At 36.5% G+C, this 18274-nt stretch overlaps 1 protein-coding gene across 3 annotated transcripts in view; it reads left to right on the top strand.

Annotated features, from left to right (window-relative positions):
- The window catches only part of ZDHHC15 (zinc finger DHHC-type palmitoyltransferase 15), a 166938-nt gene that overhangs the window by 50575 nt on the left and 98089 nt on the right, over positions 1-18274 (top strand). The window contains exons 1-2 of one of the 3 annotated variants that reach the window (XM_044379806.3): positions 4567-5388; positions 5870-6036. The exons of the other annotated variants lie outside the window; for them this stretch is intronic. Coding sequence (XP_044235741.1) covers positions 6012-6036 — 25 coding nt within the window. The 5' untranslated portion in view covers positions 4567-5388; positions 5870-6011. Of the gene's footprint in view, positions 1-4566; positions 5389-5869; positions 6037-18274 lie in introns of those variants that run through there. 3 annotated transcript variants of the gene reach the window in all.

Below are 18274 nucleotides of genomic sequence, written 5' to 3'. Positions count from 1 at the left end.
AGGATTTAGGGACAGAAGATCTGAGTTGGACTTACAGCTCTATCATTTACTAGCTCTATGATTTTTAGTAAGTAACTCAACTTCTCTCAACCTCAATTTCTATAAAAGGAGGTGAGTTTAGTAACATGTTACAGATTTATTGTAAGCTAGCAAGCATGAAATTATATGGGAGCAAAAGTATACAACAGTAAACTGCTTTGTAAATGTTAAGTATGAACAGTCTCAGCTATAACATTTTTTTGTGTCAGGGTTCTCAAAGACAGTGGGATAAATAAGCTGAAATTAGATTTGATTGTAATGAGAAGATTGAAAGTTAGACTTGTAAAGAACTTCTAAAGACTAGAGTTGATTACTAAGAGATGCCATGAAATTTATTTTTCAGAAAGTATTAGACACCCAAGTATCTGGCATGAATTGGTAAGCCTTGCCTAGAACCTGACCAATAGGCCAAATGAATATCTGTTGTCCCTTCTAACCCGATGAATTTGTGTCTTGTTTCAATTCACACTGCACTATTAATGTAGAATACAGTATAGCATATGACTGCCAGTAGAAACATTATTTGGCATTGGCAAAGAAAATATTACTTCCAAATAAATGAAGACCTCAAATCACATAACCTTTTATTTAGTCTCCACAGCTTAGGAAAACCATAATCGAACATACTGTACTGCAGAAGTTTTTCTATTTCTTGTCTGCTTAATGGTTCTTTTACTGGGTTGAAGAGCTCCCTCCAGGGGCTCCTGGTTGGCTCAGTCATTAAGCATCTGCCTTCAGCTCAGGGCGTGATCCTGGCATTCTGGGATCGAGCCCCACATCAGGCTCCTTCACTGGGAGACTGCTTCTTCCTCTCCCACTCCCCCTGCTTGTGTTCCCTCTCTCACTGGCTGTCTCTCTGTCAAATAAATAAATAAAATCTAAAAAAAAAAAAAAAACTCCCTCCAAATTTATAACCACCCAAAACCAATAGTTACTTTATTTAAAAATATGGTCCTTTGCAATAAAGATATGTACACATGTACACACACACATACACACACACACACACACAGTGGAATATTAGTCATCAAAAAGAATGAAATCTTGCCATTTGCAATGACGTGGATGGAACTAGAAGGTATTATGCTAAGTGAAATAATTCATTCAGAGAAAGACAAATACCATATGATTTCACTCATATGTGGAATTTAAGACACAAAACAGATGAACATAGGGGAAGGGAAAGAAAAATAAAATAAGATGAAAACTGAGGGGAAGGCAAAACAAAAGAGATGCTGAACTCTAGGAAACAAACTGAGGGTTGCTACAGGGAAGGTGGGTGGGGGAAGGGATAATTGGGTGATGGGCATTAAGGAGGGCACTTGGTGTAACGAGCACTGGGTGTTATATGCAATGACAAATCACTGAATTGCACCTCTGAAACTAATAATTTATTTGAGAGAGAGAGAGCATGAGTGGGGGGGAGGGGCAGAGCAAGACGGAGAGGGAAACGCAGACTTCCCACTGAGCAGGAAGCCCAATGCCAGGCTCAATCCCAGGACTGGACTTGATCCTAGGAACCTGAGATCATGACCTGAGCTGAAATCAGACACTTAACTGACTGAGCCACCCAGGTGCCACAATATAATATTCTTTTAGAAGTGGGTTAGCTTCTAAAGAGAGCTTCATTTGGTTCCCCAAATCCAAATTATATAGTAATTTACAGTAATAAGTATAAAACAGTCTATTATTAAGAACACCGAGATAGGTGCTCAAAACCTAACTGAAGATTTCCTATGCAGTATGAACGTGAGTATAATAGATCATACTGTAGCCCAAACTTTTTCCTTCCAATGTCCTTTCAACTTTCTGATGTCTCGTATATGACCAATATATCAAGACTAATGTAGTCAAGAAGTGGACACAAAGCAAATACTTCCATGCTCTGAGTTTTCAAATGGAAACCTCAGTAAGTTCTTTTATTAACTTGCTAGGGCTGCAATAACAAAGTACCACAGGCCGAATGACTTAAACAACAGAAATTTACTTTCTCACAGTTTTTGAGGCTAGAAGTCAAACATCAAGGTTACTAGCAGGGTTGATTTTTTCTGAGGCGTTTCTTCTTGGTTTGTAGATAGCCATCTTCCCTGTGTCCTCACATGGTCTTCACTCTGTGTTTGTGTCCTAGTATCTTCTTTTTACAAGGACACCAGTCATAATGATTAGGGCTCACCCTAGGGACCTCATTTTAAATTAATCACCTCTTTAAAAAACCCTATCTCCAAATAAAGTCACAGTCTGAGGTACTGGGGGTTAGGAGTTCAACATATAAATGTTGGGGGAACACAATTCAGCCCACAGAAGTTCAAGTATTTAGGAATGACACCTATTTCTAAAAAGGTAAATAGCTATAATTATTTTTAACTTTAAAAGGGAAACCAGAGAATTTAGTATGAAACTAGTAAGCAAATGAATTCTCAAAGTATGAGTGAAAGTTTTACTTAAAATGATTAATGACCCTTTTTGAAGATAAGCAACAATGGTCAATATGTTACTCTTGATTATATGTGGATTTTCTGACATATTGTGCCTGATTGTGCCTAAATTCATTCCCTATCCTCACCTATTCTTGAACCCTATTAAATTTCTAATATCCAGTGCATCCCAGATCCTTATATCAAGATCTTCAAAATACAGATACTATGATGCTGAATAAGATCATTTATGCAAAACAGTCTTATGAAAGCAAAATTATTATTATTATGGACTTTTTTCTAATAATCTATGGGAAAAGATATGTACTTATGTCTTAAAAAAGAATTTGTGAATCCTGTATAATCAAGGATTATATAATATATAATATTCTGGACTGTGGTTCAGATGTGTGTGTGTGTGTCTGTTGTAAGTAGAACAACTGAGATCGTGTGTGTGTGTGTGTGTGTGTGTGTCTATACATATACATAATATATAATAAACCCTTAGCCAGACTTACCAAGAAAAAGAGAAAGGACCCAAATAATGAAAATCAGAAGTGAAAGAGAAAAAGTAACACCTGACACCACATAAATACAACGGATTACAAGAGAATACTATGAAAAATTGTATGCCAATAAATTGGACAATCTGGAAGAAATGAATAAACTAAAACATACAGTCTTTCAAAACTGAATTAGAAACAGAAATTCTCAACAGATCAATTACTAGTAACAAAATTTAATTGGTAATCAAAAAACTACCAAAAATTAAAAATACAGGATCAGATGGATTCACAAGTGAATTCTACCAAACATTTGAAGAAGAACTAATATTTATGTTCCTCAAACTTTTCCAAAAAAATAGAAGAGGAAGGAAAGCATTCATATATACTCTATGAGATCAGCATTACCCTGATACCAAAACCAGACAAAGATACCACAAATACAGAATTGCAGGCCAATATCCCTAATAAACATAGATGCAAAATCCTCAACAAAATATTTTCAAACTGCATTCAACAATACATTGACCAAAAAAATACAGTAACAGATCATTCACCATAGTCAAGTGGAATTTATTCTGGGGGTGTAAGAATGGTTCAGTATTTGCAAATCAATCAATGTGATGCATTACATCAACAAAACAAAGGACACAAATCATATGATAATCTCAATAGATGCAGAAAATGCATTTGACAAAATTCAACGTCGTTCAGGATAAAAAGTCTCAATAAAGTGGATTTAGAGGGAACATACCTTAACATAGTAAAGGTATATATATGAAATATATATACGAAATACCCTCAGCTAACATCTTACTCAATGGTGAAAAATTGAGGGCTTTTTCTCTAAAATCAGGAACATGACAAAGATGTCCACTCTTGCCACTTGTATTCAACATAGTACTGGAAGTCCTAGCCACAGCAATCTGGCAAGAAATAGAAATAAGATGCATCCATATTGGTAAAGGAGAAGTTAAACTGGCACTATTTGCAGATGACATGATACAATATATAGAAAACCCTGAAGACTCCACCAAAAACTACCAGAAATTGGAGTGCCTGGGTGGCTCAGATAGTTAAACGTCTGCCTTCAGCTCAGGTCATGATCCCAGGGTCCTGGGATCAGGTCCCACGTCGGGCTCCCTGCTCAGCAAGGAGTCTGCTTCTCCCTCTCCCTTTGCTACTCCCTCTGCTTGTGGTCTCTCTCTGTCAAATAAATGGATCAAATCTTTAAAAAATACCAGAAATAATAAATGAGCTCAGTAAAGTTGCAGAACACAAAATTAATACCAAGAAATTGATAGCATTTCTATGCACTAATAACGAAGTAGCAGAGAAATAAAGAAAATAATTCCATTTACAATTGCACCAAGAAAAAATTACCAATAAAAAAACTTAACCAAGGAGATAAAAGACCTGTATTCTGGAAACTATAAAACATTGATGAAAGAAATTGATACAAAAACTTGTATCATCAAAAAAGATGATACAAACAACTGGAAAAATATTTCATGCTCATGGATTGGAAGAATTAATATTGCAAAAATATCTATACTACCTGAAGGAATTTACAGATTCAATGTTATTTTTATCAAAATACCAATAGCATTTTTCACAGAACTAGAACAATAATCCTAAAATTTGTGTGGAACCACAAAAGACCCCCAAATATCAAAAAGCATCTTGAGAAAGAAGAACAAAGCTGGAAGTATCACAATTCCAGATTTCAGGTACTCCAGTATTTAAGAATACTACACAGCTATAGTAATCAAAGCAGTATGGTACTGGCACAAAAATAGACACATAGATCAATGGAACTGAAGAGACCCCAGAAACAAACGCACAATTATATGGCCAATTAATCTATGATGAAGGCAAGAATATACAATGAGGAAAAGATAGTCTCTTTATTAAATGGTGCTTGGAAAACTGGAGCTATGTGCAAAAGAGTGAAACTGGATTACTTTTTTACACCATAAACAAAAATAAACTCAAATTGAATTAAAGACCTAACTGTGAGACCTGAAACCGTAAAATTCCTAGAAGAAAACACAGGCAGTAATTTCTCTGGCATCAATCATGGCAACGTGTTTATAGGCAAGGGAAACAAAAGCAAAAATATCTATTGGGACCACATCAAATAAAAAAAACTTTTGCGCAGTGAAGGAAACCATCAACAAAACAAAAAGGCGACCTACTAAATGGGAGAAGGTATTTTCTTTTTCTTTTTTTAAGATTTTATTTATTTATTTATTTGACAGAGAGAGAGAGAGCCAGAGAGAGAGGGAACACAAGCAGGGGGAGTGTGAGAGGAAGAAGCAGACTCCCAGCAGAGGAGCCTGATGTGGGGCTCGATCCCAGAACTCCGGGATCACGCCCTGAGCCGAAGGCAGACGCTTAACGACTGAGCCACCCAGGTGCCCCGGGAGAAGGTATTTTCAAATGATATATATGATAAAGGGTTAATATCCAAAATATATAAAGAGCTTAAACATCTCAACATGAGAAAATTTTTTGAAAAGACAATCCAATTTAAAAATGGGCAGAAGACCTGAATAGACATTTTTCCAAAGAAAACATACAAATGACCCACAGACATATGAAAAGATGCTCGGCATCACTCATCATCAGGGAAATGCAAATCAAAACTGCAAGATATCACCTGACATCTGTCAGAATGGCTAAAATCAAAATCACAAGAAATAACAAGTGTTGGTGAGGATATGGATAAAAAAGAACACTCATGAACTTTTGGTGGGAATGTAAATTATTATAGCCACTGTGGAAAACAGTATGCAGTTAAAAAAAAAAAAGAAATACCATGTGATCCAGTAATTTCACTAATTGGTATTTACCCAAAGAAAATGAAAACACTAATTTGAAAAGCTATATGAACCCCTATGTTTATTGCAGGTTTATTTATATTAAACAAGATATGGAAGCAATCTAAGTGTCTGTCAATTTACAAATGGATAACAAAAAATAGTGTATATGTATGCAATGGAAAGTTATGCAGCCATGAAGTAAAGAATGAGATCTTGCTATTTGCAACCACATGAATGGACCCACAGAGTATTATGGTAAGTGAAATAAGTCAGACTGTGAAAGACAAATACCATATGATTTCACTCATATGTGGAATCTAAATAACAAATCAAATGAATAAACAAAAGAAGGAGAATCAGACATATAAATACAGAGAACAAAATGAAGGTTGCCAGAGGGAAGGGAGTTCAGGAATGGGCAAAACCGGTGAAGGGGAATGGGAGATACAGGCTTTCAGTTATGGAATGAATAAGTCACAGGGATAAAAGGTATAGCATAGGGAATATAGTAAATGATATTGTAATAGCATTGTATGGGGACAGATGGTAGCTACGCTTTTGATGAGCGTAGCATGATGTATAGAGAAGTTGAATCACTATGTTGTATACCTGAAACTAATCTAATGTGTGTCAACTATACTCAAATGAAAGAAATTAATTAAAAAATAAAAATCCAGTGGTGTCTATTGTATACTTGGTAAAAATTTTAAAAAGTAATTTTGCTCCTTTACATTTTGACAAGTCTCTTTTGATATAGCTACATAAAAGTACCTTTCAAAGCTATTACTCCCCTGCTTTTATCCCTCCCCAGTGGCCTGAGCTAGAACTTACGTGCTCCTGTGTACTTCCCAATATGACTCCTGCAACCCTTTCTTGTATCAGTTTACTCCTTGGTGGGGGCATATATATAGAGCCAAAACGATGAGATCTATATCTGTGAGGAAAGATCAGTCAGAGTGCAGCCAATGCTATGTTTCAGAGTCATGATTTTGCTTCCTACCCTAGCTGCATATCACTTGGCACTGCTTTCTATCCTACAGACTAGAATTCCCAACACATTTAAATATGGCTATGAGAAAAATGAAAATGTTAGGCTGGGAAGGCAGAATAAATAGCTACCTATTATGCTAATTGTTAGAAAATCTAAAATGAAAAGACATCAAAGGAAAAGGCCCATTTTTATTTGTTTGTTTAGAAGTTGTAAGAGTCAATATTTTTATTATTACCATTAACAGATGAAGGGACTGGAGACTAAAAGATAACTAAGGTTAGAGAATCATAATACATTCTGTTTCAGAGGTGCCTCAGTTGGTTAAGCATCTGACTCTTTTTTTTTAAAGATTTTTGATTTATTTATTTGACAGAGATAGATAGCCAGCGAGAGAGGGAACACAAGCAGGGGGAGTGGGAGAGGAAGAAGCAGGCTTCCAGCGGAGGAGCCTGATGTGGGACTCGATCCCAGAACACCGGGATCACGCCCTGAGCCGAAGGCAGACGCCTAACAACTGCGCTACCCAGGCACCCCAAGCATCTGACTCTTGATTTCAGTTCAGGTCATGATCTCAGGGTTGTGGGATTGAACCCAGTGTTGGGCTTCATGCTCAGTGTGCATACTGCTTGAGATCCTCCCTTTCCCTCTGCCCTCCTCACCCCGACCAGCTCACGCTCTCTCTCTCTCTAAAATAAATAAAATCTTTTAAAAAAAATTCAAATCCACTTATTATGTGCCAGCTACTGCTCTAATATACCTTAGGTGTATTGATTCATTTAATTTTCATTACAGCCCTATGAAGTATTATCATATGCTCATTTATGGATGAAAAAACTGAGTATAGACTGTATTAGTTTTCTAGGGCTGTCATAACAAATTATGACAAACATGGTGGCATAAAACAAATAAAATTTATTCTCAAATGATTGTAGAGGGCAGAAGTGTGAAATTATGATACCTAGGGGCCATGCTCCCTTCAGAGGCTTAAGGGAAGATACCAAAGCATACCTCTTCCAGCTTCCAATGACTGCCTTTATCCCTTGGCTTGTTAGCTGCATCACATCACCCCAGACAAGACTCATTTTTAGATCTCTTTGGAGTTCTTTTGTCACGCTTATTTTTTTTTAAGATTTTATTTATTTATTTGACACAGAGAGAGACAGCCAGCGAGAGGGGGAGCACAAGCAGGGGGAGTGGGAGTGGAAGAAGCAGGTTCCCAGCTGAGGAGCCTGATGTGGGGCTCGATCCCAGGACTCTGGGATCACGCCCTGAGCCGAAGGCAGACGCTAAATGACTGAGCCACCCAGGTGCCCCTTGTCACGCTTATTGAGATATAATTTACATACAATAAGAATCACTCTTTATAAATATACGGGTTGATGAGTTTTGACAAATGTATACAGTGATGTAAATATCACCAACCATCAAGATAAAGAATATTTACATTATCCTCAAAATATCCGTCTTCCCTATTTACAAGCTGTCTTCTCACTTTTCACCTTGGTAACCAGTTATCTGTTTTCTCTTCATACAGTTTTACCTTCCTCAGAATGTCTTATAAATTGAATCGTAACGCTTTGTATCTGGCTTCTTTCACTTAGTAATATGTATTTAAGATTCATCCATTTCAGTGTATATATGAATAGTTTATTTTTACTGCTGAGTAGTATTCTATATTATAGATGTACCCCAATTTGCTTATTTATTCACAAATAAATGAGCATTTGGGTTGTTTCCAGTTTGGGGCTATTATGAATCAAACTAAGAATATCCATGTACAGGCCTTCACAGAAATGTATGTTTTTATTTCTCTTGGGTAAATACGTGGGAGTGGATTGCTGGGCTGTATGGTAATTGTATGTTTAACTTTATAAGAAACTGCTAAACTGTTTTGCAAAGCGGTTCTACCATTTTGCATCCCCATCAGTGATCCAGGAGAGTTCCAGTCACTCTACATTCTCACCATCACTTGGTGTTGTCAGGGATTTTAAACCATTTTATTGTGTATGATGTGGTATCTCCTTGTGGTTTTACTTTGCACTTATGTAATGATTAATAATAAGCATCTTTTCATGTGCTTGTTTGACATCTATCTTCTTTTATGAAGTGTCTTGGTCTACCTATTTTTTATTGAGTCTTTTGTCTCATTGTTGAGTTGTAAGAGATCATTAAATGTCTAGATACAAGTCTATTTGTCTTTAAGCAAATATGATTCCTTTCCAGGGAGCAAAATTAGGATCAATGGGAGAGAATTACCAGGAGGCATATTTCTGCTTAATATGAAGAAGATATGTCTAACAATCAGAATTATCTGACAATAGAATGGGCTGCCCCAAGAGTTAAATTTCCCATTACTTCAGGTATTCAAACAAAAACTGGATGAACAATTATTAACAATAGTGCAAAGCAGATTTATACATTTATACATCATGATGACTGTTGATCCAAATGCCATCGAAGGACTTTTACAAATCTAAAACTTAATATTAAAATAAATCAAGCCAACATCATATTAATGAGGTAGAGAATTTCTTGGTTGCATCAAAAAAAATGAAATACATTCTGAGGGAACCAAGCTGGGATTGTGATAACCCCAGCCACTTTCCCAGTCAGTGAAAAATCCCTAGCTACTATGTAGAAAGTAGAGATTCTCTGTTCTGCTTTGGTGTCCACCGTGAGTATCCCTGACAACATGGGTGCATTGGGCTATACTTAATCCAAATGATACATACAGAATGGTGGCATCTCAACTATACATTTTTTTTCAGATTTTATTTATTTATTTGACAGAGGTAGAGACAGCCAGTGAGAGAGGGAACACAAGCAGGGGGAGTGGGAGAGGAAGAAGCAGGCTCCTAGCAGAGGAGCCTGATGTGGGGCTCGATCCCATAATGCCGGGATCACGCCCTGAGCCGAAGGCAGACACTTAACCGCTGTGCCACCCAGGCGCCCCTCAACTATACATTTTAAACCAGGAAAGTAGCCAAAGTTTATTCCCTAAGTGATGCTGCCCTGTGTACTTATTTATTTCCACAGTCAATGAATCAATGAAATGTTAAGTAAACATTTTCAAAAAGAACACCGGAAACAAACCACTTTCCTCTTTTTGAACAAAGCCATAGTGTGTCTACCCCTTAAGTCCATGTAGTTTTTACCACCATATCTCAGAAAACAAATCGCTAAGACTTAAGAGGAAGGAAAGGAGAGGAAGAAAACTGATGTCAATTAAGTCCTAAGAGTATGTGAGATACTTTTACATTTAAGTCAATTAGTTCTCACAACTTTGTCAAGCAAACTGATAAGGTTGTTTTTGTTGTGTATGTATACATACATCATGAGATCAGCAAAGTTAACCAGATACTCAAGGACACATAGTTATTAAGTGGCAGATCTGGAGTTCAAACCCAAATCATCTGAATCCAAATCCATTGTATTTTGCATGGCATTTCAATGCTCAAAACAGACCCAAAAGAAAGGCCTCTTCAGCATGGAAAAACAGAGGGGCTATAATCCAAGTTTATAAACACATGTAGGCTATATATTTTGTTAGCGTTGTGTTGTTTACCAAATTCCAATATTCTGGGACTAGAAATCTCTTTGAAGCTGAAAAAATACTGAGATAGACAACTAAAATGAAGTCCTGCTTTGCACAGAGGCTGGCAAACTTATAAGACTCATTACCTCCCAGAATTGGTATAGACTGAAGATATAACCAGCGTCATAAAAGGTTTATATAGATTGATAGGTGGCAGATGCCTAATGGATAATTAAGGGAATATAGGATATTTAAGAGACAACCCTAACTTTTGAAATTGATATCAATAAGGAAAATCATGCTCTTTTAAAATGTGATGCCATATGTTGGCACTAGAATTTGATACTACCATCAGAGAGACTCCTAAGGAGTAGCTGGCTAAACCTTGAAAACAACTCTTGGGGCGCCCAGGTGGCTCAGTCAGTTGAGTGTCCGGCTCTTGGTTTTGGCTTGGGTCAGGGTCTCGGGGTTGTGGGATCGAACCCGGTGGCTGCGCTCAGCACTGAATCTGCTTGGGATTCTTTCTTTCCTCTCCCTCTGCCCCTCTCCCTGCTCATGCTCGCTCTCCCTCTTCCTCTCACTCTCTACCCCTCTCTCTCTCTCTCTCTCAAATAAATAAATAAAATATTTAAAAAAGGAAAACAACTCAAGAAAATCTCATATTCTCCTGGGGCAAGGGGTAGCTAAATAATGGAACAACTCTTGGACAATTCCTGTGTTCTCATGAATTATCCTTAGCTCTTTGGCTACAATCTGTGGGCCTCTAACCCCATTCTCTCCAAATACTCCTTCAAATAGCTGAGAGAGAATGTTCAGCTCTTTGTTCAAGTTTTTGAGGCAGTGAAAGTAAATTAAGGCAGTGAACTCAAACATTAGAATCAAAACCTCATTGATAGGTGTCTCCCACTAAAGAGAGAGAGGTGACTCTCTCGCTGACAAATTTCCCCCTGATAATGATCTGGGAATTTCGATCTTGGGCCAAAATGGAGCTTTTAGTGAGGATTCTTTCAATTGCTAAAGCTACAGCTGATGTTTCTATTTGAATGGCGGTATGTAGTTGAAAGGTACACCCTTCTCCCCATTACCCAACTCTACCAACTCAAATGCTTTTAGTCATCTATTGATATAAAAGATATTATAGAATATAGTATATTTTTAAATGAAGCATAGTTTTCAATAACAGCTTTTAAAGAAAAGAGGTATGTTGAATAATGGCCACAATAACAGCCTTCGTATTTACTTGTCTAAATATATATAGTAAAATTTCATTATATTCCTCTTTTCCCCATTTTGGTGCTCATTTTGCTGCATTTAGAGCAGCTTATGTGCTGCATTCATTCTTATTCACACAAAAAAGTGTATGCATATGCATACACACACACACACACACACACATATACACACACACAAAATCACTTTTTCCATTAGTCCCTGGGAGCAACAGATAGAAAGGCAACCTGCTGGCAAAAGATGTCGCTAATAACAACTTTATGCTACTTCCACCATGTGGTTTCAGATTCCATAATTTTTATCAAGGTGTTTATGAATTATTATTTCAGGAGAAAAGTTCAAGTAGCTTTCTCATTTCAGAAGCTATTTCCATAATGGGATATTCACAGTGCAACACAGTGACTAAATTCAGAAAAACCGTATGCCGAAGGATTTTTCTTTGGCAGTTGGTCATGTTCCTTATGGCTGATTTTTTCTTCTGTAAACCTTTGCACATGTGGAAGGGAAAAAAAAAACACTTGAAAAGTTTTTGGCTTTCATGTAGTAATCACAGTTCCAGCAGCTTCCAATGCGCCATGCTGTGATCACTACCAGATAAGCAAAAGACTCTACTGTGCCTGTTTGCTTTAAAAAGATGTTTTCATGTTTCATTCCAATGTCCATGAGTAGTGGCAGTTCGGGAATACTGTTCACAAGCTCTTTGATTTTTCTAGTGATCTGGAATCTCACTAGAGCATCACACTTAAAAAACTCATTGCCCCTACAGTTTATAAGAATAATTATAGGTACAAAATAATTAATTATAAAGAAATATGTTTCTTATTTTTTTAAAAAAAAATTTATTTGGTGAGTGAGAGAGAGCAAGCACAAGAGGGGGGAGAGGCAGAGGGAGAAGCAGACTCTCTGCTGAGCAGAGAGGCCAATGCGGGACTCAATCCTAGGACCCCAGCGTCATGACCTGAGCTGAAGGCAGATGCTTAACCGACTGAGCCACCCGGGCGTGCCTATGTTTCCCATCTTTTAAGGCAGAAAAAGAATAAATTTCCACACGTTTGGAATCATACCTTAGGAACATCAAATAAATAGGGAGAAACATAAAATTGAGAATCATGGGTCCCACCCATAATATGATAATACTCACTGCAGGATGAAATGTGGCAGAGATGTGGAAATTGCCTGCCAGGGATGTTGGAGAGGAGCTTCCCCCTTTGGATTGTGGGCTGAACAACGAAATGACGCCTAAAGTCCTGTTTACTGTGGTTCATCTGCCTGAGAATCACTTGGGGGAGTTGCTAGATTCTCGGACTCCATCTCAGGCTACTGATTCAGAATCTTTGGTGCAGAGCTTGGGGATCTGCATTCTAATAGCCTCCCAAGGTGATTTTAATGCACACTGAAATTTGGGAACCTGCTCCAAGGAAAAGTGCTTTGGCCTGGGAATGAGGAAGCCTGGATTCTGGTTCCATTGCTTCCATAACTTTGCTAGGTAACCCTAATCAAGTCACATACTCAATTATTTCTCTATAAAATGAGGAGGTTAAACTAGATAATCTCTATGTTCTCTGCGATTTTTTTCTTTTAAAATTGAAGTACAATTAACATAAATGTTATGTTAGTTTCAGGTGTATGTTCTCTAAGATTCTTATAAAATCTATAGTATAGTCCATAATCTACCAATCCAGTAATCGACTTTGACTTAGTCATTTAACCTCATGATCCCTCATTTTCTACCCATCTATAAAAAAAAGTACTCAGAACTTCTGTGAAACATTGGAATACAGGAATGGGAGTCAGCTGTTTTAAATTTTATGATTAAACCAGTCATTAATTTGTAGTATTAGCTGGAACAATTTAAAATCCCACACTTCCCATCTCAATCATTGGAAGAGAAATAAATACCCTTAAAACACTACCAGGTATAAAAGTTTAGTTTGCAACATTCGGGGGAACCAAATCGCAGAAATTTATTACCTTTGAAGAGCACAATAAAGTTATTTTCTCCTAATTTCTTTGCAACCAAAATTTCCATAATCCCATTCCATACTGAAAGACAGGAGTTAGACATGGAATCTAATTTACACATGGAATCTTTCCTGTGTGAATTTCATAAAATCAAAGAAACAAAACCATAACAAGAGATAACACAAAGAAACAACTTTATTTTTTTATTTTTATTTAAAATCAATTAGTTAACATATAGTGTTTTTGAGGAATAAATGAGATAATACATGTAACATGTTTAATAAATTCATAATAAATTCTCAGCAAAAAAGATAACACAATCAATTTTTTTAATTTTCATTTTTATTTAAAATCAATTAATTAACATGTAGTGTATTATTAGTTTCAGGGGGTAGAATTTAGTGATTCATCAGTTACATATAACACCCAGTGCTCATTACATCAAGTGCCCTCCTTAATGTCCATCACCCAGTTACCCTATCCCTCCACCTGCCTCCCTTCCAACAACCCTCAGTTTGTTTCCTATAGTTAAGAGTCTTTTATGGTTTGCCTCCGTCTTTGATTTTATCTTGTTTTATTCTTTCTTCCCTTCCCCTATAATCCAAGTTTATAAACACATGTAGGCTATATATTTTGTTAACATTGTGTTGTTTACCAAATGTTTGTCCGATTTTTTTCTTAAGTTCCACATATGAGTGAAATCATGTGGTATTTGTCTTTCTCTGACTTATTTTGCTTAGCATAATATCCTCTAGTTCCATCCACATTGTTGCAAATGGCAAGATTTCATTCATTTTGATGGTTGAATAATATTCAACATATACATATATTTAACATATACATACTACTTCTTTATCCATTCATCAATCAATGAACACCTGAGTTGCTTACATAATTTGGCTATTATGAATAATGATGCTATAAACATAGGGACGTATGTGTCCCTTTAAATTAGTGTTTTTGTATTCTGTGGGTAAATACCCAGCGATGTGATTACTGGATCATAGAACAGTTCTGTTTTTTAATTTGAAGAATCTCCATACTATTCTCCACAGTGACTGCAACAGTTTACATTCACACCAACAATGCAAGAGGATTCCCCTTTCTCCACATCCTCACCAACACCTGTTGTTTATTGTGTCGTTCATTTTAGCCATTCTGACAAGTGTGAGGTGATATCTCATTATAGTTTTGATTTGCGTTTCCCTGATAAGTGATATTGACCATCTTTTCATGTGTCTGTTGTCAATCTAGATATCTTCTTTGGAAAAATGCCTATTCATGTTTTTTGCCCATTTTCTAATTGGATTAATTGTTTTTTGGTGTCGAGTTTTATAAGTTCTTTATATATTTTGGGTACTAACCCTTTAGTACATATGCCATTTGCAAATACCTTCTTCCATTCTCTAGGTTGCCTTTTAGTTTTGTTGTTTCCTTCACTGTGCAGAAGCTTTTATTTTGATGAAGTCCCAATAGTTTATTTTTGCTTTTGTTTCCCTTGCCTTAGGAGACATATCTAGGAAGAAGTTGCTATGGCCAATGTCAAAGAGGTTATTGCCTGTGTTCTCTTCTAAGATTTTGATGGATTCCTATCTCACATTTAGGTCTTTCATCCATTTTGAGTTTATTTTTGTGTATGATGTTAAGAACGTGGTTCATTTTCATTCTTTTGCATGATGCTCTCCAGTATTCCCAGCACCTTTTGTTGAAGAGACTGTCTTTTTCCCATTAGATATTCTTTCCTGCTTTGTTGAAAAGTAATTGACCATATATTTACGATTCATTTATGGGTTTTCTATTCTGTTCCATTGATCTATGTGTCTATTTTTGGGTCACCATCATATTGTTTTGATTACTATAGCCTTCTAATATAACTTGAAGTCTGGAATTGTGATGCCTCCAGCTTTGCTTTTCTTTTTTAAGGGTGCTTTTAGCTATTTGGGGACTTTTTTGGTTCCATACAAATTTTAGGATGGTTTATTCTAGCTCTATGAAAAATGCTATTGGTATTTAGGTAGGGATTGCATTAAATATGTAGATTGCTTTGGGTAGTATATGCATTTTAACAATATTTTTTATTGCGATTCATGGGCATGGAATGTCTTTCCATTTCTTTGTGTCCTCTTCAATTTCTTTCACCAGCATTATAGTTTTCCGGGTACAGGTCTTTCACCTCTTTGGTTAGGTTTATTCCTAGGTATCTTATGGTTTTTGGTACAATTGTAAATGGGAATGATTCCTTAATTTCTCTCTCTGATGCTTCATTATTGGTGTATGGAAATGCAACAGATTTGTGTAGGTTGATTTTGTATCCAGTGACTTTACTGAAATCATATATCAGTATAGTTTTTTGGTGGAGTCTTTGAGGTTTTCTGTATAGAGTATCATGTCATATGCAAATAGTGAAAGTTTTACTTCTTTCTTGCCAACTTGGATGCCTTTTATTTCTTTTTGTTGTCAGATTGCTGTGGCTAGGACTTCAGATACTATTTTAAATAACAGTGATGAGAGTGGACATCCTTGTGTTGTTCCTGAATGTAGAGGAACATACAGGAAAGCTCTTAGTCTTTCCCCATTGAGTTATGTTAGCTGTAGGTTTTTCATAAGATGGCCTTTATTATGTTGAGGTATGTTCCATGTAAACATACTTTGTTGTGGGTTTTTATCATGAATGGATGTTGTACTTTGTCATTTTTTTATTTTTGGGGCACCTAGGTGGCTCAGCCATTGAGCATCTGCCTTCAGCTCAGGTCATGATCCCAGGGTCCTGGGATTGAGCCCCGCACTGGGCTCCCTGCTTGGTGGGAAGCCTGCTTCTCCCTCTCACACTCCCCTTGCTTGTGTGCCCTCTCTCGCTGTCCCTCTCTCTCTTTGTCAAATAAATAAATAAATCTTTAAAAAAATTTTTCTGCATCTATTGAAATGATCATATGGTTCTTATCGTTTATTATTTTTTAAAGATTTATTTATTTATTTTTAGAGAGAGAGAGAACAAGCAGGAGGAGGGACAGAGGGAGAGGGAGAGGAGAATCCCAAGCAGACTCTCTGCTGAGTGCTTAGCCCAGCGTGGGGCTCAATCTCACAACCCTGAGATCTTGACCTGAGCAGAAATCAGGAGTCCAAAGCTTAACCAACTGAGCCACCCAGGTGCCCCTTATCCTTTCTCTTATTAATATGGTGTATAACATTGATTGATTTGTGAATATTAGACCACTCTTGCATCATGTGAATACATCCCACTTAATTCTGGTGAATGATTTTTTTTAATGTATTGTTGGATTCAGTTTACTAGTATTTTGTTGAGGAAGTTTGCATGCATGTTCATCAGAGATATTGTCCTGTAGTTCTCTTCTTTTGTACTGTCTTTTCCTGGTTTTGGTATCAGGATAGTGCTGGCTTCATAGAATGAATTTGAAAGATTTCCTTCCTATTCTGTTTTTTTTAAATAGTTTGAGAAGAATAGGTATTAAGTCTTCTTTAAATGTTTGGTAGAATTTGCCTGTGAAGCCATGTAGTCCTGGACTTTTGTTTGTTGGGAGGTTTTTGGTTACTGATTCAATTTCTTTGCTGGTTATTGGTATGTTCAAGTTTTCTATTTCTTCCTGTTTCAGTTGTGGTAGTTAATATGTTTTTAGGAATTTATCCATTTCTTCCAGGTTGTACAATGTATTCACATAATTATTTCTCTGGTCTTAGTTATGCTTTCTCCTCCCTCATTTGTGATTTTATTTACTTGAGTCCCTTCTCTTTTCTTTTTGATAAGTCTAGCTTAGAAGATTATCAGTTTTATTAACTTTTTCAGTGAACCGGATCCTGTTTTCATTGATCTATTCTATGGTTTTGGGGTTGGTTTTTGTTTGTTTGTTTGTTTGTTTGTTTATCATTTATTTCTACTTTACTCTTTACCTTCTTTCTGCTGGCTTTAGGCTTTGTTTTTTTGTTCTTTTTCTATTTTCTTTAGGTGAAAGCTTAGGTTGTTCATTTGAGGTTTTTCTTGCATCTGGAGTTAGGCCTGTTTGGGTATTCATGTCCCTCTTGCGATCACTTTTCCTGCATCCCAAAGGTTTTGAGCCATCACGTTTTAATTTTCCTATGAATTTTTTAAATTTCTGCTTTGATTTCCCGGTTGACCCATTCATTGTTTAGTAGCATGTTGTTTGAACCTCCATGTATTTGTGGTCTTTCCACATTTTTTCTTGTGGTTGACTTCTAGTTTCATACTATTGTGGTCAGAAAAGGTGCATGATATGACTTCAGTCTTTTTGTATTTATTGAGGCCTGATTTGTGACCTAGTATGTGATTTATTCTGTAAAATGACCCATGTGCACTTGAAAAGAATGTGTATTCTGCTCTTTCATGATGGAATGTTCTGCATATATCTGTTAACTCCATCTGGTCTAGTGTGCCATTCAAAGCCATTGTTTCCTTCTTTATTTCCTGTTTAGATGATCTGTCCGTTGATGTAACTGGGAGGTTAAGTCCACCACTATATTTGTATTATAATCAATTAGTTCCTTTAAGTTTTTGTTGTTTTATTTATTTGGGTGCTCTCATATGGGTGCATAAATATTTACAATTGTTAGATCTTCTTGTTGGATTGTTCCCTTTATTATGATATAGTGCCCTTTTTTGTCTCTTTTTCCAATCTATTTTATTTTTTTTTAAGATTTTATTTGTTTATTTGACAGAGAAAGACAGCCAGCAAGAGAGGGAGCACAAGCAGGGGGAGTGGGAGAGGAAGAAGCAGGCTCCTAGCAGAGAAGCCTGATATGGG

This window comes from Ursus arctos, chromosome X, assembly GCF_023065955.2.
Source record: "Ursus arctos isolate Adak ecotype North America chromosome X, UrsArc2.0, whole genome shotgun sequence".
NCBI classification, from domain to species: domain Eukaryota; kingdom Metazoa; phylum Chordata; class Mammalia; order Carnivora; family Ursidae; genus Ursus; species Ursus arctos.
The sequence above is the reverse complement of the archived record's forward strand: the minus strand, read 5'-3'. Positions and strand labels throughout refer to the sequence as shown.